General features: G+C 43.2%; 1 protein-coding gene across 2 annotated transcripts in view; it reads right to left on the bottom strand.

The window, feature by feature from the left end:
- Positions 1-27,866, bottom strand: part of tsga10 (testis specific, 10) — a 111,890-nt gene that overhangs the window by 67,472 nt on the left and 16,552 nt on the right. The window contains exon 4 of one of the 2 annotated variants that reach the window (XM_059646764.1): positions 12,323-12,388. In XM_059646764.1, the coding sequence (XP_059502747.1) occupies positions 12,323-12,388 (66 nt within the window). Of the gene's footprint in view, positions 1-5,578; positions 5,803-12,322; positions 12,389-27,866 lie in introns of both variants that reach the window. The other variant, XM_059646765.1, reaches the window with a different exon arrangement.

Genomic DNA, 27,866 nt, shown 5'->3' with positions numbered 1-27,866 from the left:
GGGTACTCCTTATTCTGAGAATATGCTCTCTTGTCCTAGCCTCTTCCACAAGTCCATATCCAGTCTGTCAAGGCCCTGTGAATGTTGAATCTTGTATGTTTCAATAAAGTTACCTTTCATTCTTCTAAACTCCAATGAATACTAGCCAAACCTACGCCTCATAAGACATTTTCTCCGATCCTAGGATCAGCCAAAGATCAGTCTCTGGACTGTCTCCAATGCCAGTATATCTTCCCTTAATTAAGCCCAAAATTGTTCACAGTATTCAAGGTGCTGTCTGAGACTAATGTCTTGTATAATTTTAGTCAGACTTTTCCATTTTCATACTCCATTCCTTTTGAACTAAGGCCAACATTCCACATGTTTTTCCTATTACCAGCTGAACGTGTATGCTAGCTTTACGTGATCTGGCATGAGGACTCCTAAACTCCTCTGATTTGTAGACTTTTGCAGTCTTTCTCCATTTAAATAATACTCAGCTCTTCTATTCTTCTTGCTAAAATGCATACCATCATATTTCATCTGCTAAGTTTTTTCTCAGTCTTTTATCCTGTCTATATCTCTCTGCAGACTCTTTGTGTCACCCTCAGCACGTCCCTTCTCACCTATTTTTGTAGCATCCATAAACTTGTAAAGACTGTCAAGGGTTGTGGGAAGAGGGCATGAGTATTGCATTGAGATAGAGGATCAGCCATGATTATGTTGGTGCTGGCTTGATGGGTCAAATAGTCTATTCCTGCTCTTTGTCTGGATAGAATACAATGGAGAATCCATTCCAGTTGGACAAGGATCAAGAACCAGAGAAGAGAGTTATGCAAAAAAAGCAAATACAAGATAGAAAAAAATGTTTTCAAAAAGTGACTCCTGGAAATGTGGTGGCAGCAGGTTCAATTGAGGCATTCAAGCGTGAATTGGATGATTATTTATATAGAAAACAGTAACAAAATAAAAGCAGGTGTTTGGCGTCAATTAGAAATGTCCAGAGAGCTGCTAGAGGCTCTATGGGATTGCATCTTACCAAGCTCTAAACAAGATGGGCAGTAGTGAGCTGGGCGGTAGAATCAGAGATGGTTGACTCGACATTTAAATCATCTTGCCACAACTTCCCTGCTTTGCTCAAATGACGCAGTGAGTTCCCAACTGTTGCTTTTTATTGCTTGGTTTAATAAAGTGATGACAGTCTAACTTTCATCTGCTAAGTTTTTTCTCAGTATTCTATCCTGTCTATATCTCCCTGCAGACACTGTGTGTCACCCTCAGCACTTCTCACCTATTTTTGTAGCATCTATTAACTTGTAAAGACTGTCAAGGGTTGTGGGAAGAGGGCATGAGTATGGCATTGAGATAGAGTATCAGCCATGATTATGTTGGTGCCAGCTTGATGGGTCAAATAATCTATTCCTGCTCTTTGACTGGACAGAATACAATGGAGAAACAATTCCAGTTGTACAAGGATCAAGAATCAGGCCAAACTCTTCATACAAACTAGCTGTCAGGAAACTCAACATGAAAGCCCATATCTGATGAAGGGTCTAGGCCCAAAAGGTCAGCTTATGTGCTCCTAAGTTGTTGCTTGCCCTGCTGTGTTCATCTAGCTCTACACTTTGTTATCTCATGAAAACCAGAGCTGGCTGTTGGTGGGCTCAACTCAAAAAGACTTCCATGTTGAATAAGAGGCACCAACATCTTGGGCATGCTCCATGGACACCAGCCACATGCACCCCACATCCACAGACATGGGCATCTGACAATGTGGCAGCCTCCATGAACCCTCATAGTACATCTCCAAACACTAATGCTTCACCTCAGGCTGCACCAGCAACTTACATTGTTAAGCTGCAGCTTGGATGCTTTGCCCTCAAGGACACGCACCCAGCTCCTAAACTGGATCAGGCTGTATCTCTGGGTTCTTTACTCATTGTCATAGCGCTTAATCACCCGGAGCCTTTTTTGCACTTTGCCTCCTCAACCAGAGATACCTAGCTCATATTACTACTGTCTTGCCATGCCATATAGCACAGACACAAAGCTAGGAAGCTTACTACAGTTTTCAGCAGTCCTCAGTCCAGGCAAGAGGATAGCATTCACTCAGGGGATCCTGGCCCAGTAAATCAAGTACAGCTTCTGACCTAGTCCTGGTTCTGCTTGGGGCAGTCAGATTCATAATCCTCTACTCAAGCAGTGAGAAGCCAATGGCAGCGCACCACCTGTTTTGATTCTTTTTCCCAAGTGAGTGTGTAGGCAGCACAAATGGCATGCAAAACAAGCGATGTTGTATTTGAACACGGTGAGGGTGAGCGGGAAGATGTTGCATTCATTATTAAGAGTTGTAAAGAGCGAACATTAGTGGGAGGTGGGTGTAGTAGCAGAGATTGAGTATAAGGAATCAGACAGAAATGGAGAAGGACATTGACACTGTTCATACAGTGCTGGACATTACTTCAGACAGCTGAGACTGTTTCAACTGGGCTGGCAACCTCACGCCCAGGTGGCATGATTCTGTGTTCCTGCCTCCAACACTGGTCTTGAGGGAAGAGAAAGTACCACCTGTTCACTACCTTGTCCAGCAGTATCACCAGAACCATTCCTGCAAAGCTGGACAAGCAGTTTCCCCTGTCTGCCAAGTCCATGGCAAATTTCAGGAACCATGCAGGACAGCTCCAAACTGATAGTGCTTGGCCAGGTGCCTTCTAAATATGGTAGCAGGAGCAGGAATGGCAGCCACGTCCGGGATCACCATGAGTGGTGAGTTATTCTGGGATGGGACATGGCAACGTGGGGTGGAAACCATGTGCAAGTCTTACAGGGACTCAAATGTCGATTAAAGTAGAAAATGTGGCAAGACAAAGTGTGAAAACCCACTCAGCCTTGCAGCGAGAATTATCCACCAAACTTGCCAAAATACGGCCAAAATACAGCAAGATTCCTCCAAATGGGCTGAACTGCCCAATTCTTCAGAGTAACAACTCTGTGATTCTGTGAAATAACTTATGAGTAGTGAAAAGAGACATGTTTTGTTGAAGAGAGATAATGGGAACTACAGATGCTGGAGAATCTGAGATAACGAAGTATGGAGCTGGATGAACACAGCAGGCCAAGCAGCATCTTAGAAGCACAAAAGCTGACATTTCGGGCTAGACCCTTCATCAGAAAAGGGGGATGGGGAGAAGATTCTGAAATAAATAGAGAGAGGGGGGGAGGCGGACCGAAGATGGATAGAGGAGAAGATAGGTGGACAGGAGAATATAGGTGGGGAGGTAGGGAGGGGATAGGTCAGTCCAGGGAGGATGGACAGGTCAAAGGGGTGGGATGAGGTTAGTAGGTTGGAAATGGAGGTGCAGCTTGAGGTGAGAGGAGGGGCTAGGTGAGAGGAAGAACGGGTTAGGGTGGCGGGGACGAGCTGGGCTTTTGGGATGCACTGGGGGCAGGGGAGATTTTGAAGCTTGTGAAATCCACAAGTTGAAGCTTTCATTATGTACCCATCAGGACATTTCATCAGGTAGATTGTAGAGTTGGAAAGATATATGGTGAATATTTCAGAATTTAGAGCCTAAACAATTTAAAGTATAGCTGTTGATCACAGAGTAAAGGGATTATGAATATACATTTGTCTAGAACAATGTCAAGCATGCTGTTGAATGGAATACCTTCAGCTGCTTTGCCTTGTTCCAAGTATGAGAACTACTTTCATCAGCAAGTATATATGAAATGAAACATGACCTATGAACATTATACTCTGGGAAATGAAGTTCTGAGATGAAAACTAAACTTATTGACAATAATTTTGTCATTTAGACAGACAACACACAAGTCACATGGAATTCTACCAGTGGTGTGCTATTCGTGCTAGCACAGTCAGAAGTGTATGCCTCTCTAACTTACTCCCATTTCCTCTGCGCTTATTGACTACCCTCCATTTACGAACCCTATATTTCCCAATTCTAGACACATATATCGCTATTCCCTGTACCCTATGATCAACTGCTATGCTTTCAATCTGGGCTTTAAATGCTGAAATTCATCCTTATTTCTTTCCATCTCTTCAGCCCAATCACCCTGTGTAAGACTTTCCGTACACCTGCTCTGACCAAACTTCTGATTCCTCTCTCCCTTTTTATTGTTTGCTTGCACTTGTATGAAATGCCTTGGAATGTCTACTTTTGTTAAAGTCACTTTGACGTGTAAATTAATGTTAAAAAAATCACTCACTTTGTTGTCAAACGTTTTGTCATCAAGATTTAAGAGGAGAGATGTAAAAGACAACACAATCAGTGGATGTATGGGTAAAGGAAAGCAACAGTGAAAGGGAATTCTAAGGCAGCAGAGGTATGTGAGAGAGACTACATTCTCCAAGTTGGGTGACAGAAATCAACAAATATTATAAAACAAAAATCATATTTCTTGCCAACTTTCACATCATATCTCCTATGTCCCAATTTGTCCATGCAAACATGTTGCACAGTAACTGAACTCTCCCATCATCACAATTACCTATTAGCTTTTAGATTTGAGAATGTGAATGTGGACCATTGATCAGTAAGTTTGCAGATGATATGAAAATTGGTGAGTGTAGTAAGTAGTGAGGAGGCCAGCTTTAGATTACAGAAGGATATGGACTGGCTGGTTAGTTGGGCCGATCAGTGACAAATAGAATTCAATCCCGATAAATATGAGGAGATGCACAAGGGGAGGACAAACAAGGCCTGCCTTATGCATGAATGGACACTAGGAAGCACTGAGGATCAGAGGCACTGTTGCGTGCGTGTCCATTGGTCCGTTAAGGTAACAGGACAGGTAGATAAAATGATTAAGAAGGCATTTAGTATACTTGCCTTTATTAGCTGAAATAGCGAGTTTAAAAGCAGGGAGGTTATGCTGCAAGTATATAAAAACTTTGTTAGGCTACAACTAGAGTACTGCGTGCAGTTCTGGAATGCACATTAAAGGAGGGATGTGACTGCATTGGAGAGGATGCAGTGAGATTTCAAAGCATGTTGACTACGCTGGAGAGTTTTAACTGTGAAGGGAGACTGGACAGACTGGGGTTCTTTTCCTTGGAGCAAAGAAAACCGAGAGGGACACAATGGAAATACGTAAAATTATGAGAGGCACACACAGGGCAGACAGGAAGAAATAGATTAATGACTGGGAGCACAGATTTAAGGCAAAGGGCAGGAGGTTTTGAGAGATGTAAGGAAAAGTTTCTTCACCCAGAGCGTTATTAGAATATGGAAATCAGTGCCTCTAAGGGTGGTAGAGGCAGAAACCCCATAAGCCCAAGGCATACAGGCTCTAGGTCAAGTGATGGAAAATGGATTGTTTTTTGACTAATGCAGACTTATTGGCTGAGGGCCTTTTCTCTACGCTACAGACCTCTATGATTCTACGAAATTATTCAGTTTTGTCCTGAGGTATTCTACCATGGGAAATTTTACCTCTTCATGAGCACAGAGCTGCTAGCAACAAGAAAATGACTGTGACATTCAACACTGTTGTTTGAACTCGCAGTCTTGGCAGGGATAATATATACCCGTGAGGAAGTAATCTAGGTACAACTACAGTGCTTCAAACAATGTACCTTCACAGGAGATGAGCGCAGTGGACTACGTCCTCTGGATGAATTGCATTGGCCTGAAGGTTTGTTTCTCAACATCTTTAATAAGTATTCTACCTCAGATTTATAGAAATCTCTTTCCTGTACTATATTCTTCACAAATGTATCTAAAAGAAAAGGCGATTTATTTTGCTCATATAAGCGCAGATGAGTTTCTCTGTTTTCTGTTTCTGGAACCAATTCAAGACCTAAAATGAAACAAACAGAAAAGTTGAATGAAAAAGTGATCAAAGCTTGTCAAATTAATTGTTTTTATTGCAATTTGCTAAATATCGTATTAGCTACTTTTATTAAATTTTTAAATATAAATTTTGTTTTGTGATCCAGGAGATTCTAATTTTTCTACTTCAAACTCTCAATTTTGGCATTGAATATATATAGGTGAGCAGCAAAACACTGTAGTAGATAGCATGAGCTAACGTCCATTTGAGTGTACTTTGTATTCCTCTCATTGTGTTGCTGGTACATCTTTGGGTGGCCTTAAGCCTGGGGAATTGGGCTGTGATCAAACAAACATATTTCACATAGACTTTTTAGGGGTCAATAAGAGATCTTCATTCCTACTCACATTTGGGGTCAAATCTAGATCCCAGCAATCAAAGTGATAACAGATCCCTTCCCAATTCTTCCACTTAAATATTACAGTTTTATCTGTTCTGTCATGTGGGATCCAATTAATTATTTTCATATAAAATGTGGATCCACAACCACAAAAAGAACAGGACACACCTTCGCAGTCTAGGGAATTGGGGAACGAAGGGATAGTGGTCCACTGTGATTCTCAGTTAAAATCTTTCAGAGTTTTTTGAAGAGGTAACCAAGAGGATGGAGAAGGGTAGGGCAGTGGATATTGACTGTATGGATTTTAGTAAGGCCTTTGACAAGGTCCCACAAGGCAAGCCAGTCACAAAAGTTAGGTCACATGGGATCAAGGGAATTGGATTCAAAATTGACTCAATGGTAGGAAGCAGAGAGTGATGGTTGAATGTTGTTTCCTCAGATTGGAGGCCTGTGTCAAGTGGTGTACCACAGGTGTCAGTGCAGGGACCTTTGTTATTTGTTATCTACATAAGTGATCTGGATGTGAATGTACAAAGCATGATTATTACGTTTGCGGATGATACAAAATTAGGAGTATCATTGGTAGCAAACAGGGTCATCAAAAATTACAAGATAATAAAATGTGAGGCTGGATGAACACAGCAGGCCAAGCAGCATCTCAGGAGCACAAAAGCTGACGTTTCGGGCCTAGACCCTTCATCAGAGAGGGGGATGGGGTGAGAGTTCTGGAATAAATAGGGAGAGGGGGGAGGCGGACCGAAGATGGAGAGAAAAGAAGATAGGTGGAGAGGAGAGTATAGGTGGGGAGGTAGGGAGGGGATAGGTCAGTCCAGGGAAGACGGACAGGTCAAGGGGGTGGGATGAGGTTAGTAGGTAGGAGATGGAGGTGCGGCTTGGGGTGGGAGGAAGGGATGGGTGAGAGGAAGAACAGGTTTGGGAGGCAGAGACAGGTTGGACTGGTTTTGGGATGCAGTGGGCGGAGGGGAAGAGCTGGGCTGGTTGTGTGATGCAGTGGGGGGAGAGGATGAACTGGGCTGCTTTTGGGATGCGGTGGGGGAAGGGGAGATTTTGAAGCTGGTGAAGTCCACATTGATACCATTGGGCTGCAGGGTTCCCAAGCGGAATATGAGTTGCTGTTCCTGCAACCTTCGGGTGGCATCATTGTGGCACTGCAGGAGGCCCATGATGGACATGTCATCTAAAGAATGGGAGGGGGAGTGGAAATGGTTTGCGACTGGGAGGTGCAGTTGCTTATTGCGAACCGAGCGGCGGTGTTCTGCAAAGCGGTCCCTAAGCCTCCGCTTGGTTTCCCCAATGTAGAGGAAGCCACACCGGGTACAGTGGATGCAGTACACCACATTGGCAGATCTGCTTAATGTGGAATGTCATCTTGGGGCCTGGGATAGGGGTGAGGGAGGAGGTGTGGGGGCAAGTGTAGCATTTCCTGCGGTTGCAGGGGAAGGTGCCGGGTGTGGTGGGGTTGGAGGGCAGTGTGGAGCGAACAAGGGAGTCACGGAGAGAGTGGTCTCTCCGGAAAGCAGACAGGGGTGGGGATGGAAAAATGTCTTGGGTGGTGGGGTTGGATTGTAGATGGCGGAAGTGTCGGAGGATGATGCGTTGTATCCGGAGGTTGGTGGGGTGGTGTGTGAGAACGAGGGGGATCCTCTTTGGGCGGTTGTGGTGGGGGCGGGGTGTGAGGGATGTGTTGCGGGAAATGCGGGAGACACGGTCAAGGGCGTTCTCGATCACTGTGGGGGGAAAGTTGCGGTCCTTGAAGAACTTGGACATCTGGGATGTGCGGGAGTCGAATGCCTCATCGCGGGAGCAGATGTGGCGGAGGCGGAGGAATTGGGAATAGGGGATGGAATTTTTGCAGGAGGGTGGGTGGGAGGAGGTGTATTCTAGGTAGCTGTGGGAGTCGGTGGGCTTGAAATGGACATCAGTTACAAGCTGGTTGCCTGAGATGGAGACTGAGAGATCCAGGAAGGTGAGGGATGTGCTGGAGATGGCCTAGGTGAACTGAAGGTTGGGGTGGAAGGTGTTGGTGAAGTGGATGAACTGTTCGAGCTCCTCTGGGGAGCAAGAGGCGGCGCTGATACAGTCATCAATGTAACGGAGGAAAAGGTGGGGTTTGGGGCCTGTGTAGGTGCGGAAGAGGGACTGTTCCACGTAACCTACAAAGAGGCAGGCATACCTGGGGCCCATGCGGGTGCCCATGGCCACCCCCTTAGTCTGTAGGAAGTGGGAGGAATCGGAAGAGAAGTCGTTGAGGGTGAGGACAAGTTCGGCTAGGCAGATGAGGGTGTCGGTGGAGGGGGACTGGTCGGGCCTGCGGGACAGGAAGAAGCGGAGGGCCTTGAGGCCAACTGCATGCGGAATGCAGGTGTATAGGGATTGGACGTCCATGGTGAAAATGAGGTGTTGGGGGCCAGGGAATTGGAAGTCCTGGAGGAGGTGGAGGGCGTGGGTGGTGTCACGGACGTAGGTAGGGAGTTCCTGGACCAAAGGGGAGAAAATGGAGTCCAGATAGGTGGAGATGAGTTCGGTGGGGCAGGAGCAGGCTGAGATGATGGGTCGACCAGGGCAGGCAGGTTTGTGGATTTTGGGAAGGAGATAGAAACGGGCCGTGCGGGGTTGGGGAACAATGAGGTTGGAGGCTGTGGGTGGGAGGTCCCCTGAGGACCCATTATCACATCAAAAATTACAGAAGGATCTTGATCAGAAGGGGAAGTGAGCAGAGGATTGGCAAATGCAATTCAATGCAGATAAGTGTAAGGTGTTGCATTTTGGAAAGTGAAACGAAGGTAGGACTTATAGAGTAAATGGTAAGGTCCTGAAAAGTGTTGTGGAACAGACTGACCTAAGTGTACCCAAATACATGGTTCATTGAAAGTGGTGTCACAGGTAGACAGGATGGTGAAGAAGGCACTTGGCATGCTGGCCTTCATTGGTCGAGACATTGAAAATAGGAGTTGGAATGTTATGTTACAGTTGTACAAGTTTTGTGAGGTTACACTTGGAGTATTGTGTACAGTTTTGGTCATCCTGATATAGGAAAGACATAGTTAAACTGGAAGGTGTGCAAAGAAGATTTATGAGAGTTACAGGGAGCAGTTGGTCAGGATAGGACTTTATTCCTTGGAATGTCGGAGAATGAGGTGTGACCTTATTGAGGTTTAAAATGACGAGGGGCTTAGATAGGATAAATGCATATAGTCTTTTTCCCAGGGATGCAGAATTAAAAACTAGAGGGCATAGATTTAAGGCGAGAGGGGATAGATTTAAGAAGGACCTGATGGGCAACCTCTTTAAGCTGAGAGTGGTGCATATGTGGAATGGGATGCCAGAGAAAGTGGGTGACGCAGGTACAATAGCAACATTTAAAAAAACACTTGGGTATGTACATGGATGAGTACAGTTTAGAAGGAGACAGGCCAAATGCGGGTAATTGGAACAAGCTGAGTGGGCAACATGGTGAGCATGGATCAGTTTAGGCCAAAGGGCCTGATTCCATGTTTTATTACTCAATGACTGGTTATGCTGGTTATTCACTGAGTTAGAGTGGATATTAACTGGCATAACATTTCCTGGCCGTGCATCCAGTCGCTTCCTATGTATCTTGTCCGTCTCTCTGGCATTGAGCTTCAGTGCTGGAAGTGGTTGAAGGATCCAGGGAAGTGCAAACAAATTCCTTGGAAATTTAAACATCTTGGACACTTTCAGCACACATGTAAATGTCAGCATATCCGCAGAGTTGCAATGCACAACTCAGATTTAAATTCAGATTTTTCTGCTCTGGACATTGGAAGATTTGGGCCAATGAATAAATAAATACTTAATCAATGAAATTATTGTATTACCATCTCTAAAAATAGCAACACTGTAATACTGAAATAAAAAGGCAATTTTTATAAGCACGTATCTTGGAAAAGTCTACAGTAAAAAAAGATAGCAATCATTTCACAAATTTTTGTAGGCTTCGTGTACCTAGAATTCTAAATTAACACTCTTTGTATGTTCCTTTTCTAAATATTACTTGCTCATACAAATGATCAAACTCATAAATGGGTCCAAATGTCAAGGGAGTTAGCAAGCAATCTGACAACAATGTGCCAGATTGAATAAGCCGGTTATCACTGACCAGAAATTCAACTGGACCCACCACGTAAACACAGTGGCTACAAGAAAAGGTCAGAAGCTAGGAATACTGCGGCGAGTAAGTCACCTCCTGACTCCTCAAACACTGTCCACCATTTACAAGGCTCAAGTCAGGAGTATGATGGAATATTCCCCACTTGCCTGGACGAGAGCAGCCCCAAAAATGCTCAAGAAGCTTAACACCACACAGGACAAAGCAGCTCGCTTGACTGGCACTACATTCACAAGCATCCACTCTCTCCACCACCAACATTCAGTAGCAGCAATGTGTACTATTTACAAGATGCACTGCAGAAATTCACCAAACATTCTCAGGCAGCATCTTCCAAACCCATGACCATTTCCATCTAGAAGGACAAGGGCAGCAGATACACGAGAACATCACCACATTCAAGTTCCCCTCCAAGATACTCACCGTCCTGACTTAGAAATATATCACCGTTCCTTCACTGTCACTTGGTCCTGGAATTCCCTCCCTAATGGCATTGTGGGTCAACCCATAGCAGGTGGATTACAGCAGTTCAAGAAGGCATCTCACCACCATCTTCTCAAGGGCAACTAGGGACGGGCAATAAATGCTGGCCAGTCAATGGCACCCATATCCCACAAATGAATAAAAAAATTACTTACTACCAAGAAGCATTACATTCCTATTATCACTAATTCTCTGTTTTCCACAAGTGCATGATATCATACAGTTAGGGTATATTAATAATGTAATAACTTTCCATTTTAAAGTAAAAGATAAAGAAAAATGTCACTCAGACTAATAAAAGCCTAAATAGCCATCAAAAATGAGATGATATTGTTTCTTTCAGGATACCATAGCCAGTAGTTACCCTAGAGTAGATTAATAAAACACGTTTGTATTGTATTATTGCAAAGCAGAATAAATTGAAACTTTCCTGACACACTGTTTCATTATGTGACCAAGAGCATATTTTGTATGGCATAAAAATTTGTTATTTGTAGGTTTATTTTCCCATTTCTCTTGAAAACACTGGTCCTATAGCATGGAGTCAAGGACAGCAGCAGTCTTTGCCCATTTTTTGGACAGTAAGTAAGACAAGCTACCTGACTACAAAAAGTCAAGTTGATTATGCTGTCATTTGATGACATTGTGCATAGCCTCGCCAGCATGAGTTACCGGATTTCAATAAGGAATATTAACTTTGGGTTAAGGTTTACTTTTCTCCAGCATTGTTGGGCCACCAACATCATACAGGCTGCAATTAGCTAACATTACCCAGAACAAGCATTACACCACAGAAATTCTTGGCCTAAACACCTCCCCCACATGACATCAGGAAATATAATCACTATCCAAGCTATCTAAAACCCCAAAATAGACAATTTTCATGATTTAAAACTTCAATAGCTAAATAATTTTGCTACCTAGAAGTTGTGAATTTAAAAAAAAATTAAATGGTCTTTCCAAATAACGGCCAACCTGTATCTAGGAGCTTCTGAGCTTTATTTTGTTGGCACCTCTCAAAGTGAATTAATGCCCCATTGCTCCCTTCAGCCTTCGCCTGTAATTCTGCTCTAATTTCCTCAAGTTGCTGCTTGGATTTTGCTGTATCCTGGAGAAGGGGAAGAAGTAACTTTTAAAAAGCGGTGAGTAATATAACATATCTAATATTTAAAACTTGTTACTTACTACAAAATAACGAATGAATTTTCTGTCGATCTAAACTCTTGCCCAATTCCAAGGCAAATTGGATGCAACAAACTTGCAAAGTCAGATTGAGTAAAATAAAAGCTTGGCTCTGATCTTTCTGTCTGGTTTAATAGAGATTTTTTTGAGAAAGAACTCACGTTCTTCAAGAAAACGGGCCAAATTAGTAGAAATCTAGCTTGTTAAAGCCCTAAGCAAGTTTAGTTAGATTCAATCTTTGAGTCTGGAAATAATGACCATTATTATTAATACTACAATCACACTAAATCAGCTTCAATTTTGAGTATTCAAAATTACATAGTACCACTTACAGATCTGAGTTTTACGATGGCTTGCTCCAACAAAACAATGTCCCTTTCTTGCTTTTCAATTTCAATCTATTATAAAGATATTCAATTATTATACTTCAACAATACAGTACCATCTAAAATTGTCTGTAAAATGATCACATTTGTTCCACGTATTTCAAGTAAGTGGTGCCTGCATCGTAATGCAGGTTACGCATACCAAAAGTTACATAACATGCAATATATACACAATTACCTACGATGCATGTACCTGCATTATGAGGTAACATAATTATGTCACGTTTCATTACCTTTTAAGGCATGAATATCCATATAAAATGAAATTGTTGCAGAGCTCCAAATAGGTTATTTGCAAATGATTGGACATAACATGAAATAATATTTGTACTTAAATGCTTCTGTAACCATTGCAGTCCAAGTGATGTGGGTATAAGAACGTTAGAAAAAGGAGCAGGAGTAGGCCATCTGGCCCATCAAACCTGCTTCATCATCATTCAGTAAGATGATGGTTGATCTTTTTGTACACTCAGGTCCACTTACTTGCCCCCTCACCATAACCCTTAATTCCTTTATGTTTCAAAAAATATCTATCTTTTTCCTTAAAAGCATTCAACAAAGTAACTTCAACTGTTTCAGAGATAATGGGAACTGCAGATGCTGGAGAATCCAAGATAACAAAGTGTGAAGCTGGATGAACACAGCAGGCCAAGCAGTATCTCAGGAGCACAAAAGCTGACGTTTCGGGCCTAGACCCCGCTATGATGAAGGGGCTAGGCCCAAAACGTCAGCTTTTGTGCTCCTGAGATGCTGCTTGGCCTGCTGTGTTCATCCAGCTTTACACTTTGTTAGCTTCAACTGTTTCACTGGGTATAGAATTCCACAAATTCACAACCCTTTTGGGTGAAGAAGTTTCTCCTCAAATTAATCCTAAATCTGCTCCCCCTTATGCCCTTCTATTCTAGTTTCACCCACCAGTGCAAACAACCTCCCTGACTCTATCTGATCTATTCCCTTCATAATTTTAAGCGCTTCTACAAGATTCCCCCCCTCAATCTTCTAAATTCCAATGAGTACAGTCCTGGTCTAATCAATCTCTCCTCATAAGCCAACCCTCTCACGTCCGAAATCAATATAGTGAACCTCCTCTGCAACTCCTCCACTACCAATTACATCCCTTCTCAAGTAAGGAGACCAAAACTGGTCTCCAGGTGTGGCCTCACCAGCACCTTATACAGCTGCAGCATAATCTCCCTACTTTTAACTCCACCCTTCTAGCAATGAAGGACAATATCCCATTTGCCTTCTTAATTACATGCTGCACCTGCAAACCAAATCGTGATTTGTGCACAAGGACAATCAGGTCCCTCTGGACATCAGCATGATGCAATTTTTCACCATTTAAATAATCTCCCATTTTGCTGTTATTCCCACCAAAATGAACAACCTCACACTTACCAACACTGTACTCCATCTGCCCGACCCTTGCCCACTCACTTAACCTATCCATATCCCTCTGCAGACTTTTGGTGTCGTCTGCATATTTCACTCTACCACTCATGTCATGTCATCTGCGAACTTGGACACACCACACCTGATCCGCAATCTAAATCATCTACGTAAACTGTAAACAATTGCGGTCCCAATATTGATCCCTAAGGCACGCTACTAGCCTCTGATCACCAACCAGGAAAACATCCATTTATCTCCACTATTTGCTTTTTGTTCGTTAACCAGTCTTCTATCTGTGCTAATACATTACCGGTAACACCACACAATGTTATCTCATGCAGCAACCTTTCATGAAGCACCGACAGTTTTGTTAGAGAGGGAGTTCCATTGCCCATTGCAAATCGATAATACTTATGTTTTCATTCTTCTTTATGAACAGAACACAAAAGAAGGTTGGCTACAGGTAACACTTTGTGGACCCCTCCACGTTTCCCTTTCCTCTGGCCGTTCAACCCTGCACATCTTTGAACTGTCAGAGGAAACTGGAGCACCTGGAGGAAACCCACACAGGCACCAGGAGAATGTGTAAACTCCACACAGACAGTAGCTCAAGGGTGGAATTGAACCTGGGTCCTTGGTGTTGTGAGACAGCAGTGCTAACTATTGAGCCATCGTGCCACCCATATAAGATGCAACTTAACAGCAGGTAACAGCGACAAGAGTGGGATGTAACAGGAAAAGCAATGGCGCACATACAAACTCTAAAGACCCTCCTGCATACATATCTCCAGCCAATAAGGGAGTGCTAGCAGTAACTCGTGGCCTCTCATAAAATTGAAAGAGAAGTTAGTTGAGATATTGGATGGTCTAAACATTGATATAGAGGAAAAATCAGAAAGGCTGGTGATCCTAACTGTTGTAAATCATCAGTATCAACCCAAGAATGCAGGTTAAAGGAAGGAAATTGCAGTGGCACTAGGCATCATCCTCCAAGAGGGTGGAGTAATATTTGTCTCAAAACATTAATTTATTCTGCTATTGATGCTGCCAGACTTGATGAGCTTCTCCAGCACTTTCTGCTTTTAATTCAGATGTCTACCATTCATAGTACTTTGCTTTTACCAAGGTCTCACAGGCTGCATGAAGGTGTGGAGCTGCTTTCCTCTCACAGTGAAATTTAAGTATTTCCCAATATGCTCATATGTGATGCCACCTTTCTTGTGTCATGTGGAGGGTGGGGCTGGTACAAGGTATCACTAAGCCATTGCACTTACAATCTCCACTGCCTTGCACAGTATGTATCTGAATAAGGTCAAATAAGTTAGAAGGCCATGATTCTCCTTATTAAATGCATGAATGTCCTACCATATTAAGGATAATAGTGAACTGACATTTGTATGAGCTGTGACTGCTGTCTAATAATAAAAGTAAAAGACTGCTTTGTTTTTAATATTCTCCACATAGACTCAATGGAACTATCCCTAATGGGTCTGCCACAAGTGCTATCAATACAAGTGCACAATGAAGGCCTATAGAAATAGAGGAGATACTCGTGCAAAGCGAAATGAATACATGGCCAGAGGAATAGCATAAGAGGAAGGGATTCAGGCTCCAGGGACATTAAGATTACTTCTGGGGAAGGTGGGACCAGTACCAACATTTGAAAGGCAACTTGATGGGAATATGAACAGAGATAATGGGAACTGCAGATGCTGGAGAATCCAAGATAATAAAATGTGAGGCTGGATGAACACAGCAGGCCAAGCAGCATCTCAGGAGCACAAAAGCTGACGTTTCGGGCCTAGACCCTTCATCAGAGAGGGGGATGGGGTGAGGGTTCTGGAATAAAGAGGGAGAGAGGGGGAGGCGGACAAAGGCAAATATTGATAAGGATATATTGCGGAACCTTATTAAAATGGTAAACAGTGGACAGACAATGGTTAATATTTAAAGAAGGCATGCTTAAATTATGACAATTATTCATTCCTAACTGGTGCAAATATTAAAAAAATCAAAGGTGACTCAATCATAACTCAGAAATTGTATTAAAACCAAGAACAGTTCCAGGAATGAGAGCTTTCAGTTACAAGGATAGATTGAAGAAATTGGGACTGTCGCCTTAGAAAGAAAACTGAGAGGTGATTTGATGGAGATTTTCAAAATCATAAACAGGCTGGATAGAGTAGATAGATAGATGCTGTTCTTACTCATAAAAGAAAAAAAAATGAAAGGGAAAAGATTTAAAGTGATATGCAAAAGAAACTAAGGTGATGTGGGAAAAAACTTTTCACATAGTGAGTACTTAAGGTATAGAATGCACTGCCTGGAAATGTGGGGGAGGCAGGTTCAATTGAGGCTTTCAAGAAGGCACTTGGTGATTATTTGGATAGGAATAGTGTACAGGGATAAGGAATAAAGGCGGGAGATTGGCACTAGGTAACAGAACTGGTGTACTTGCAATGGGCTGAATGGTCTCCTTCTGCACTGTATCAATTCCGTGATTCAAAGAGGACCCATATAAAACTGCCAGAAAAAGAAGCTAGCCTAATGTTTGATAGCACAATGGAATTCAGCAAAAGAACAGAACTTTGGTTAGGTCATAGCAGTTCTAGTCACCATACTATAGGAAGGATGTGATTGCACTGGAGGGGCATCAGAGGGTATGTTGCCTGAGATGCAGCCCTTGATGTACAAAGGGAGGCTGGATAAGCTTCGGTTGTTTTCTGTGGAGCAGAGATGGCTGGGTTGGGACTTGATTGAGGTGCACAAATTATGAGGCAAATGAACAATGTGGATAGAAAGCAGCTGTTCTCCTTAGCTCTCTGATGAAGGGTCTAGGCCCGAAACGTCAGCTTTTGTGCTCCTGAGATGCTGCTTGGCCTGCTGTGTTCATCCAGCTCCACATTTTATTATCTTGTTCTCCTTAGCTGAAGGGTCAATAACGAGAAAACACACTTTGAAAGTGAAAGGCAACAAGTTTAGAGGGTGGTAGGAGCCTGTAATACATGGTCTGGGAGGGTCTTTGAGGTGGCTAACTTCACAAACTTTGAGAAGGACTTGGATAAATACTTGGTGTGGTGAAATTCAAGACTCTTGGTCTAGGGCAGGAAAAACCACTTTCCCAATACTAGTAAAGTTGGTAGTGTATTTCTGGTAGTACAATACCAACAGGCCAAAGAGTCTTCTCCTCTACTGTACAATTCTACAGTTCTATGAGAACAGAAGATTGATCGGGAGTCAGAGGAATGGAATACCAGAGAAAAATTACAGAAAACGTATGAAAAAACTTACGGTAAACATAAATTATGAAATTAAATTTAAACTATTTAGATAAATACTTGAAATGCCACAGTATACAAGGCGATGGGCCAAGGATTGGAAATGAGATTAGAATAAATAGATGTTTCAGAACCGGCCTGGACAAGAAGAGCAGTAGAACAACTTTCCATGCTGAGAAAAAACTCCATGACTCCAAAAGCTTATATGAGTATGTGAAGACAATAATAATAATTAAAACAAAGGTCAAAACAGTCAGAATTTGGGGAGATTATAATGGGGGAAAAAAGAAACGGCAGAAGAACTGAACACATAGTTTGGTTGTCTTCACTGAAGCATTTTAAAAGATTGACAGGAAATCTGATTGAAACATATAAAATTCTAATAGGAGTGGACAGAGTAGAAACGAAGAGGAGGTTTTCCTTGGTTAGGGAGTCTACAACCAGCACTCATGATCTTAGGATATGGGTTAGGTCATTCAGGACTGAAATGAGGACACATTTCTTCAAAATGGAGTTAACCTGTGGAATTAGCTACCAGAATTTGGCGTAGAAGTCGAATCACTGAATATATTCAAAACTGAGAGAGATTTTTTTTTAACCTGTAAAGGCATCAAAGGTTTCAAAGAGAAATTGGGAATATGGTATTGAGAGACAGAAGATCAGCCATGTTCATATTGAATGGTAAAGCAAGCTCGAAGGGCAGAATGGACTGGTCCTGCTCCTAGTTTCGATGAAAACATTCTAAATGAAGAACTGACAGGATGTGGAATAGATATAGGAGGCAGACAATTTTTCATTCTCAATGTGAGCTTCTTTGCCACTGAATGAGGATATCCTGTGACACCATCACAGAACTCGGTCATCTGCCAGAATATTCCAGGTACAGACAGGATACACATTGAGCTGAGGGGGCCAAATTGTTATGCAGCTGAATCCATTTAAGGAAAAGGTTCCTTTTGGTCTATGTCCAAGTCATCTGTGCTTACTGGAACCACACAGAACATAGAACATGGAAGATTACAGCACAGTACAGACACTACAGCCCTCGATGTTGTGCCAACCTGTCATACCGATCTCAAGCTCATCTAACCTACACTATTCCATGTACGTCCATATGCTTATCCAATGACGACTTAAATGTACCTAAAGTTGGCGAATCTACTACTGTTGCAGGCAAAGCGTTCCATTCCTTTACTACTCTCTGAGTAAAGAAACTACCTCTGACATCTGTCCTATACCTTTCACCCCTCAATTTAAAGCTATGCCCCCTCATGCTTGCTGTCACCATCCTAGGAAAAAGGCTCTCCCTATCCACCCTATCTAACCCTCTGATTATTTTATATGTTTCTATTAAGTCACCTCTCAACCTTCTTCTCTTTAATGAAAACAGCCTCAAGTCCCTCAGCCTTTCCTCATAAGACCTTCCCTCCATACCAGGCAACATCCTAGTAAATCTCCTCTGTACCCTTTCCAAAGCTTCCATATCCTTCTTATAATGCGGTGACCAGAACTGCACACAATACTCCAAGTGCGGCCGCACCAGAGTTTTGTACAGCTTCACCATAACCTCTTGGTTCCAGAACTCGATCCCTCTATTAATAAAAGCTAAAACACTGTATGCCTTCTTAACAGCCCTGTCAACCTGGGTAGCAACTTTCAAGGATCTGTGTACATGGACACCGAGATCTCTCTGCTCATCTACACTACTAAGAATCTTACCATTAGCCCTGTACTTTGCCTTCCAATTACTCCTACCAAAGTGCATCACCTCACACTTGTCTGCACTAAACTCCATTTGACACCTCTCAGCCCAGCTCTGCAGCTTATCTGTCTCTCTGCAACCTACAGCATCCTTTGTCACTGTCCACAACTCCACCGACCTTAGCGTCGTCTGCAAATTTACTAACCCATCCTTCTACGCCCTCATCCAGGTCATTTATAAAAATGACAAACAGCAGTGGACCCAACACCGCCCCTTGCGGTACACCACTAGTAACTGGTCTTCAGGATGAACATTTCCCATCAACTACCATCCTCTGTCTTTTTTCAGCAAGCCAATTTCCAATCCAAACTGCTATATCTCCCACAATCCCATTCCTCCACATATTGTACAATAGCCTATTGTGGGGAACCTTATCAAACGTCTTGCTGAAGTCCATATACACCACATCAACTGGTTTACACTCATCTACCTGTTTGGTCACCTTCTCAAAGAACTTAAGGTTTGTGAGGCACGACCTTCCCTTCACAAAACCGTGCTGACTATCCCTAATCAATTTATTCTTTTCTAGATGATTATAAATCCTATCCCTTATAACCTTTTCCAACACTTTACCAACAACTGAGGTAAGGCTCACTGGTCTATAATTACCGGGGCTGTCTCTACTCCCCTTCTTGAACAGGGGAACTACATTTGCTATCCTCCAGTCATCTGGCACTATTCTTGTAGACAACGACGAGTCAAAGATCAATGCCAAAGGCTCGGCAATCTCCTCCCTGGCTTCCCAGAGGATCCGAGGATAAATCCCATCCGGCCCAGGGGACTTACCTATCTTCACCCTCTGAAGGATTTCTAATACCTCTTCCTTGTGAACCTCAATCCCACCTAGTCTAGTAGCCTGTATCTCAGTATTCTCCTCGACAACATTGTCGTTTTCTAGAGTGAATACTGTTGATAAATATTCATTTAGCGCTTCCCTATTGTTCTATGTTCTATGTTCTATGTACAACTTACCACTACTATCCTTGATTGGGCCTAATCTTACTTTCGTCATTCTTTTATTCCTTAAATACCTATAGAAAGCCTTAGTGTTTACCCTGATCCTATCCGCCAACAACTTCTCATGTCTCCTCCTGGCTCTTCTGAGCTCTCTCTTTAGGTAAGAAGAAAGTATCCAGTATCCTTGAAGTTGCTATTGATGCATGTAGCCTTAACTCTCAGGATCCTACTTCTTTTCAAGGATTGGATGACTCACAAGGCTGGCTACTGGGACACAAGTGCTACCCTTTCCAACCATGGCTAATGGCTCTGTTTCACTGACTGAGGCCATGTGTAGACACAATGGCAGCCCAATTCTTCCAATAAAGCTCATTGTTAACGGTCCCTCGCAGAGTCAAGGTGAATCTGTAGATGACTGTACAGACAAATGCAGCTACTGATATATTTGGGGCAGACGGTAGTCGCAGGATTGGGTGGGTGGGGCTCCTTCCACTGTTTTCACCTTGCTTTGGCTTTTTCCTATGGCAAATCTCAAAATGCCTTGCAAGATGTGCCTCCTCCACTTTGGACAGTCTTGGGCCAGGGATTCCCAGGTATCTGCGAGAATGCTGCACATTGCCAGTGAAGCCTTGAGCTAATAGAGTTATGGTCTCGCAGACAATAGGCCTCCTCAAGATGAAGTTCCAATGCTTGGATAGGCCTGCATAATCCTTGCATGCTGTGTTCTGGAAAATTGGAGAAGACAAAGAAGTGACACGATGCATTTTGAAGATCTAGATAGCAAAGGATAAGGACATTTAGCAGAAGGAACTTCACCTTTCCCATGACAGACAGCAGGAAGCAGCCAGGACTGAACTTACAACTGCTTCCAATTTAGCTGAGTGGTAACAGTCATCATTCATTGATAGTAAATCTATTGCTGCTGGAAAGGCAAGTAGATCCTGTTTATATCCTAAATACAAATGCTGATTTTTCTGAAGAAAGGTCTTGACCCGAAATGTCAGTTTTCCTCCTCCTCTGATGCTGTTCGGCCTGCAGTGTTCAAACAGTTCTATACCGTGTCATTTCAGGTTCTCCAGCATTGGCAGTTCCTACTATCTCTGCTGTTATTTAGTTTCTTCTTTCTTCAGTCTTCCTATGTCCAATAAAAATTAACACTAACAACAGTTTGAAGACTTTACGGCATTTCACTCTCCTATGTTGAACAATAACAACATGTTCTGCTACAATGAGACTAGGAGAGGATGTGATGCACATTGAAGATCTGGAGGAGCGGGCAGCAGTTTTCAGAGGGAAAGCATGAGGACATTGAGTTGGAGTAACATCACTTTCACCATGATAAGAGTGCAGCACTGGGGAAAGAGTATCACTACTATAGATTTGATTCTATCATCATATGGCACATAGGAAGGGTGGCTTCTGCAGTTTCACTTGTAGCTGCAGCTAAAATGACAGTTAATCAGACAGGCATTGATTAAAGTGTCAACAAATTTACACATGTGGCATTCTATTTACAATAAAATGTCAGCTATGCCATTTATAAATCCTCAGAAGGATTTCTTTCCCTTTGCCCTTCCATACATCTGTAATCTGTAACTTGGGTGCAGAAAGCCTGCCCCGTAGAGAAAGTGAAGCCTGTTATCTTGGAGGTTTAGATGGATGATCCCGGCAGCATTTGTAGCTAGAGGGCTTAGATATGCTGACAATGTCCTGGCTAGAGGCAAGCTCACTCTCCTTAGTCTGAACTTCCACAAGGTTGGGGGATTTAGGCAGAGTGGAGTAGAGGGCCAGGCAACTTTATAATGACCTGACAGGAGACTTCTGCAGGGAGTCAGTATGTGGGTCCTCCTCCAGCTGTGTGCCTATTGGCACCGATGTGTCCCAATGAATGGATGGGGCTCCTTACGTGGAAAACACAAGCTTCTTTATTCCCCTGTCGCCTTATCATTGATGCCCACTGCCAATGGCTAAAATGGACTGAAGATCTACATACATTTCTGTCAGCCATGAACATTTTGCTAGACTTTTCTGTCGATGGCAGCTATCAACCTGACAAGAGCCAGCCAAATACTCGCATACTAGAGCCAGCACAATACTAATAGCACTGGCATACTGCTCTGACTTTCATTCCAGTTACAGCGTCTCCGACCAACCAAACTGTTAACTGTTTCTCTTTTCACAGATACTGCCAGATTTGTTGAGTTTCTCCAGCACTTTCCCCTTTCCCCTGACTTAGCAGCTGCCTTGTTTTTGATAGTCGATCGAGAACCAGCAATATGGGACATTTCTTCCTTGGCCAGATTCAGAAATATAGTAAACAGTATATAGAGGGTCCTAGTTGGGAAGGGGAAAAGCTTGACCTACTCTTGGGAAATAGGGCAGGACAGAAGGCTGAAGTGACAGTGGGGGAATGTATTGGAACCAAGGTCCAGAGTTCTATTAATTTTAAAGTAGTAATGGAAGAGGACAAAACTGGTTCACAGATTCAAGTTCTAAATTGAGGCAAGGCAAATTTTTATGGAGTTAGACAGGAGCTTGCCAGGGTTGCTTGGAGTAGTTTGTTTGCTGGAAAAGGAACTTCTGGCAAGTAGGAAGCCTTTAAAAGTCTGATATCTAGAGTTCAAGGTCTATATGTTCCTGTGGGGGTGAAGGGCAAGGTTGACAGGACTAGGGAATCCTGGATGACGAGAGATATTGAAGCTTTGACCAGAAAAAAAGGAGGCATGGCTCAGGCACAGGCAGCTGGAATCAAGGGAATCCCTGGAGGTAGAAAAGAGAATACAGGAGGTTTCTGAAAAAGGAAATCAGGAGGGTAAAAAGGGGGCATAAGATAGCTTTGGCTGAGAAGATTAAGGTGAATCCACAGAGATTCTTTAACTGTATTAAAGGAAAAAGAATAACAGAGAGAGAAAAGGACCCCTCAAGGACCAAAGTGGACATTTACGTGTGGAACTGCAGGAGGTTCCCAATAAATATTTCTCCTCTGTGTTCACTGTGCAGAAAGACATGAAAACTTGGGGAAGTTAGTGGTGATATCTTGCGGACAGTCCATATCACAGCAGATGTGGTGTTGGAAGTATTAGAATGTATGAAGGTGGATAATTCTCCTGGTTCTGATCAGATATATGTAAAAGCCCTGCAAGAGGCTAGAGAAGAAATGGCAGGGGGCCCTCGCTAATATGTCTACATCATCATTGGCCACAGGTGAGGTCCTGGAAGACTGGAGGGTAGTGAATGTTGTGCCCTTTTTCAGGAAGGGCTGCAAACAAAAAAAATTGGGAACTATAGACCAGTAAGCTTAACATCTGTGGTAGGTGCATGAGAAGATTCTGGGGGATAAGATATACATGCATTTAGAAAGACAGGGTTTGATTAGGAGTAGTCAGCATAGCTTCGTGTGTGGGAGATCATGCCTCACAAATTTGTTAACAGCTCTTTGATGAAGTGACCAGGAAGGCTGATGAGGGCAGTAGATGTAGTTGATATGGATTTCAGTAAGGCCTTTGATAAGGTTCCACACGGTGAGCTGCTCTGGAAACTTAGATTGCACAGAACGCAGGGAGAGCTGGGAAACTGGATACACAATTGGCTTGATGGTAGGAAGGAGACAGTAATAGTGGAAGGATGCTTGTCAGACTGGAGGCCTGTGACTAGTGGTGTGCCTCAGAGGTCAGTGCTGGCCCGTTGCTGTTTGTCATCTATATCAATGATTTGGATGAGAATGTACAAGGCATAATTAGTAAGCTTGCGGATCACACTAAAATAGGTGGTATCGTGGACAGTGAGGAAGGTTTATCAGAAATTGCAGCAGGATCTTGATCAGCTGGGGAAGTGGGCCGAGAAATAGCAAACGGAATTTAATAAAGATAAGTGTGAGGTGTTGCATTTTGAAAAGTCAAATCAAGGTAAAAGTTTCATGGTGAATGGTAGGGCCTTAAGGAGTGTAGTGAAACAGAGGGACCTTGGAATGCAGGTGCACAGTTCTCTGCGATTGGAGTCACAGATAGACAGGGCAGTGAAGAGGGTGTTTGGCACACTGGCCTTCATCAGTCAGGGCACTGAGTACAGAAGTTGTGAAGTTACGTTGCAGATGTACAGGACATTGGTGAGGCCACACTTGGAGTACTATGTTCAGTTTTGTCACCTTGCTATAGGAAGGACGTAATCAAAGTGGAAAGAGTGCAGAAGAAATTTACAAGGATGCTGCCAGAACTCAAAGGGCTGAGTTACAGGGAGAGGTTGGACAAGATAGGACTTTGTTCTTTAGAGTGCAGGAGATTGAGGGGGGAATCTCATCGAAGTTTATAATATCAAAAGAAGCATGAATACACCCAGTCTTTCACCCAGGGTTGAGGAACAGGACTAGAGAGCTTCACTTTACGGTACAAGGGGAAAGAACACAAGGGAACCGGAGGGACAACTTTTCTTTTTCACACAAGAGGGTGGTACGCACATGGAATGAGTTGCCAGCGGAAGTGGTAGAGGCATGTAGATTAATAACATTTAAAAGGCACATGGATGAAAACATGGATAGGAAAGGTTTAGAAGGTTAGGAGCCAAGTGCAGGGAAATGGGGTTCGCATGGATGGACATTTCGGTCAGCAAGGACGCATGTGGTCTAAAGGTCTGTCTCCATGCTGTATAACTCTATGTGTCAGTAATGTGTTCACCAGAATGTACACCCAAGTCTCATCTAGATAAAGTATCCACCAGGATAACAGTATCTGAGTTGGTGAAGTGTGCAGGAGACTATATTGCCTGTGCATCCTCTGAGAAGCTATCACTTGTTCCTCAGAGGCGGAGGAGGAGCTTGTAGCAGGAGAGGCACATCTCTTGCAGCTGGAGGTTGTGGAGGTGCTGCTGCTGCTGCCTGCAGGGAATGAGTTGAGTAACAGAAGTAGCAGTTTGCACATTTTAAGAATTTATCACATAATTGATAATGGGAGAGCAGCACAGCTCATCATGATTGATCACACTTGGCTGTCAGGGCATAGAGCTCTTAGCAGTCCCATATTAATGGTCGGTATCTTCTCCTGAGAGATCCAGATTCCTCTCCTACTATGGGAATTGGAGGCAAATACTGGCCCATATCAGCCCTATTGTGGGGATTTTCTCCTACAGTGAGACAAAGGGATGCTTTTCAGAGTCAGACGGAAGTGGCTGAAATAGATATTAGTAATGATGCAGGTATACAAAAGGTAATGAAGTTTCTCAAGAGTGCATAGGAAGTGCAAGGGGAATGAGGAGTTAACGGTTGAGTCAGGGGATGAGATGGGTGCCGTTGAAAGAAGAAGTTGTATGCAATCAGGAGAGTTATGGTCTATTTACCTTGGTGGAAGGTGGGTACTGAAGCAGAGATGGGTAAGGGTAAGGTAACAGAGAGATGGTGACATGTACCCTTGCAGTATTGCTGCACATTCCTCTGGAACATGGCAATGGCACTGACCAGAATGGCAACTTCTATGGTTTTATGCTGGTGGTCCAGGGAAGGGAAACATCCCTCAAGTCCACCACCCAAACCACCAGAAACTCCTCCAGGTCCCTATCAGTAAAGCAAGGTGTCAAATGATCTTTCAGCTATCTTATTTTCAGTTCTTCAGAGACAAACCGTGAATGACAATTCCTGGCTTATAGCATCTGAAATAGCGCTCAGCTAGAAGTAGCACATGGCACTGGGGGCATAAATGCTGGAAAGCTCCAGCACCACAAGTGCGTCTACTGCTTAGATAGCGTTACAGCAATGACATGTATGCAGGTTACTTATTTAATGAGGTGAGCAGTGTAAAACTGTGTGAGAAAACTTGTTAGGGTCCACAGAAGGAAACTCTCCATGAAACTTCTCAAAACTGAGAGAATTCAGGCACCTGTTCTGAGGTTTGTAAGCATGGGACAGTTGAAGACAGTCAGCTCTTCAATCATTTTGGAGGAAGTTTTCCACAGATAGAGCAAGACCTCACCTCCACAAAGATTCTAAAAATGTTTACAGTGTACTCATTTTGCTGTTTTTATTTGCCTATGCCTAATTGCTCAAAGGGTAAGAGTTGACCACATTGCTGAAGGTTAGAAATTAACTGGAGGCCAGGACAGTTTAAGATGACTGAATATGTACCTAAAAGGACATTAGTGGCCCAGATAGGACTTTACACAATGTACACAGGCATTACAAGATCATCAGTTGACCAGATTTCTCACGTATCTCTTTTCGTATCAAAAAAGATTTCTGAATTAAAAATCCAAGAAAGAGTGCAATTCACATCTACGTCACCAGAAGATAGCAAAAGCAAACGTGCTATGGATGCTAGAAATCCAAAATGAAAACACGAAATGCTGGAGAAGCTAAGCAGATCTGGTAGTACCTATGGAGAGAGAAAATATTACTCTTCTTCATAAATGAAAAGGAGCTGGAAAATGGTAATATTCCATAGTGTCGATAGAAGAGAAGCAGGACCAAGCGGAACAAACAGAAGGTGCCAAGAGCAAAAAACAATTGGATGGCTAATGGTGGTAAAGGAGTAATGGTTATGTAAAATGAGCATAAAATAAGGTGCAACTGACAAAATAGGTCTGCTATGCTGAGAGCAAAGGCAAAGGCAACGGCAACAGATTAGACATGAGCAAATGCGTAGGAAATGTAAGAAAAATGGACAGCGGTCATGCTGTGAACTTGTGAAATTCAGTCGAGTCCTCGAGATAGTAAAGTGCCCACATAGCAAATGAGGCATCATTCCTGCAGCTTGTGTTGCACTTCATTGGAACACTGCAGCATGCCAATGTCAGAAATGCTATTTTGGGAGCAGGGTGGTTGATTGAAATGTCAAGTAACTGGAAGGTTAGGGTCACTCCCTTCAAGGCAGCAGTAGTACTCCAAAGAGGTCATTCAGTATGTATTCAGTCTTGCAAATGGAAAGGAGACCACATTGTGAGCAACAAACGCACTAGGCTAGATTGAAAAAAGTAACAAATTAAATGCTGCTTCATCTGGAAGGAGTGTTTGTGACCTCAGATAATAATGGTAAGTGGGCAGATGCTTTGCCTTCTGAAATTGCATGCAAAGGTGTCATGGAGGAGTGATGATGCATTAGATGTGCTCGAGAAGTGGACCAGCATGTTGCAGAGGGAACATCCACAGGGAATTCGGACAGTGGGGAGGGGAATGTGTGTTTGGTGGTAGTATCCTGCTGGAGGTGGTAGAAATGATGGGAGTATAATCCTTCGAATGCAGGGACTGATGGGGTGGAAAGTGAGGACAAGGGAAACCCTACTGTTGATCCGAGATGATGGAGGGGGAAGGGATAAGCTAAGTGAGGAGAGATAGGTCAGACAATTGAGGGTCATGTCAATCAGTTTCTTTATGGAATTGGGGTGGGTGCAGAAGGGGAATCCTCAACTGAAGCCACAGAAGCACTCCAATGGAAGGAGCAGCGTTTTTCGGACAGAGGAAGGTATACATAAAGATATAGAACATAGACATTACAGCACAGTACAGACCCTTCAGCCCTCGATGTTGTGCCGACCTGTCATACCAATCTCAAGCCCGTCTAACCTACACTATTCCATGTATGTCCAAATGCTTATCCAATGACGACTTAAATGTACCTAAAGTTGGCGAATCTACTACCGTTGCAGGCAAAGCGTTCCATTCCTTTACTACTCTGAGTAAAGAAACTACCTCTGACATCTGTCCTATATCTTACACGCCTCAATTTAAAGCTATGCCCCTCGTGCTCGCCGTCACCATCCTAGGAAAAAGGCTCTCCCTATCCACCCTATCTAACCCTCTGATTATTTTATATGTTTCAATTAAGTCACCTCTCAACCTTCTTCTCTCTAATGAAAACAGCCTCAAGTCCCTCAGTCTTTCCTCGTAAGACCTTCCCTCCATACCAGGCAACATCCTAGTAAATCTCCTCTGCACCCTTTCCAAAGCTTCCACATCCTTCTTATAATGCGGTGACCAGAACTGCACACAATACTCCAAGTGCGGCCGCACCAGAGTTTTGTACAGCTTCACCATAACCTCTTGGTTCCGGAACTCGATCCTTCTATTAATAAAAGCTAAAACACTGTATGCCTTCTTAACAGCCCTGTCAACCTGGGTGGC

The sequence above is a fragment of the Stegostoma tigrinum genome, chromosome 6 (genome assembly GCF_030684315.1).
Source record: "Stegostoma tigrinum isolate sSteTig4 chromosome 6, sSteTig4.hap1, whole genome shotgun sequence".
Taxonomy (NCBI): domain Eukaryota; kingdom Metazoa; phylum Chordata; class Chondrichthyes; order Orectolobiformes; family Stegostomatidae; genus Stegostoma; species Stegostoma tigrinum.
Note: the sequence above shows the minus strand (reverse complement) of the source record. Positions and strands in the feature narration are given on the sequence as shown.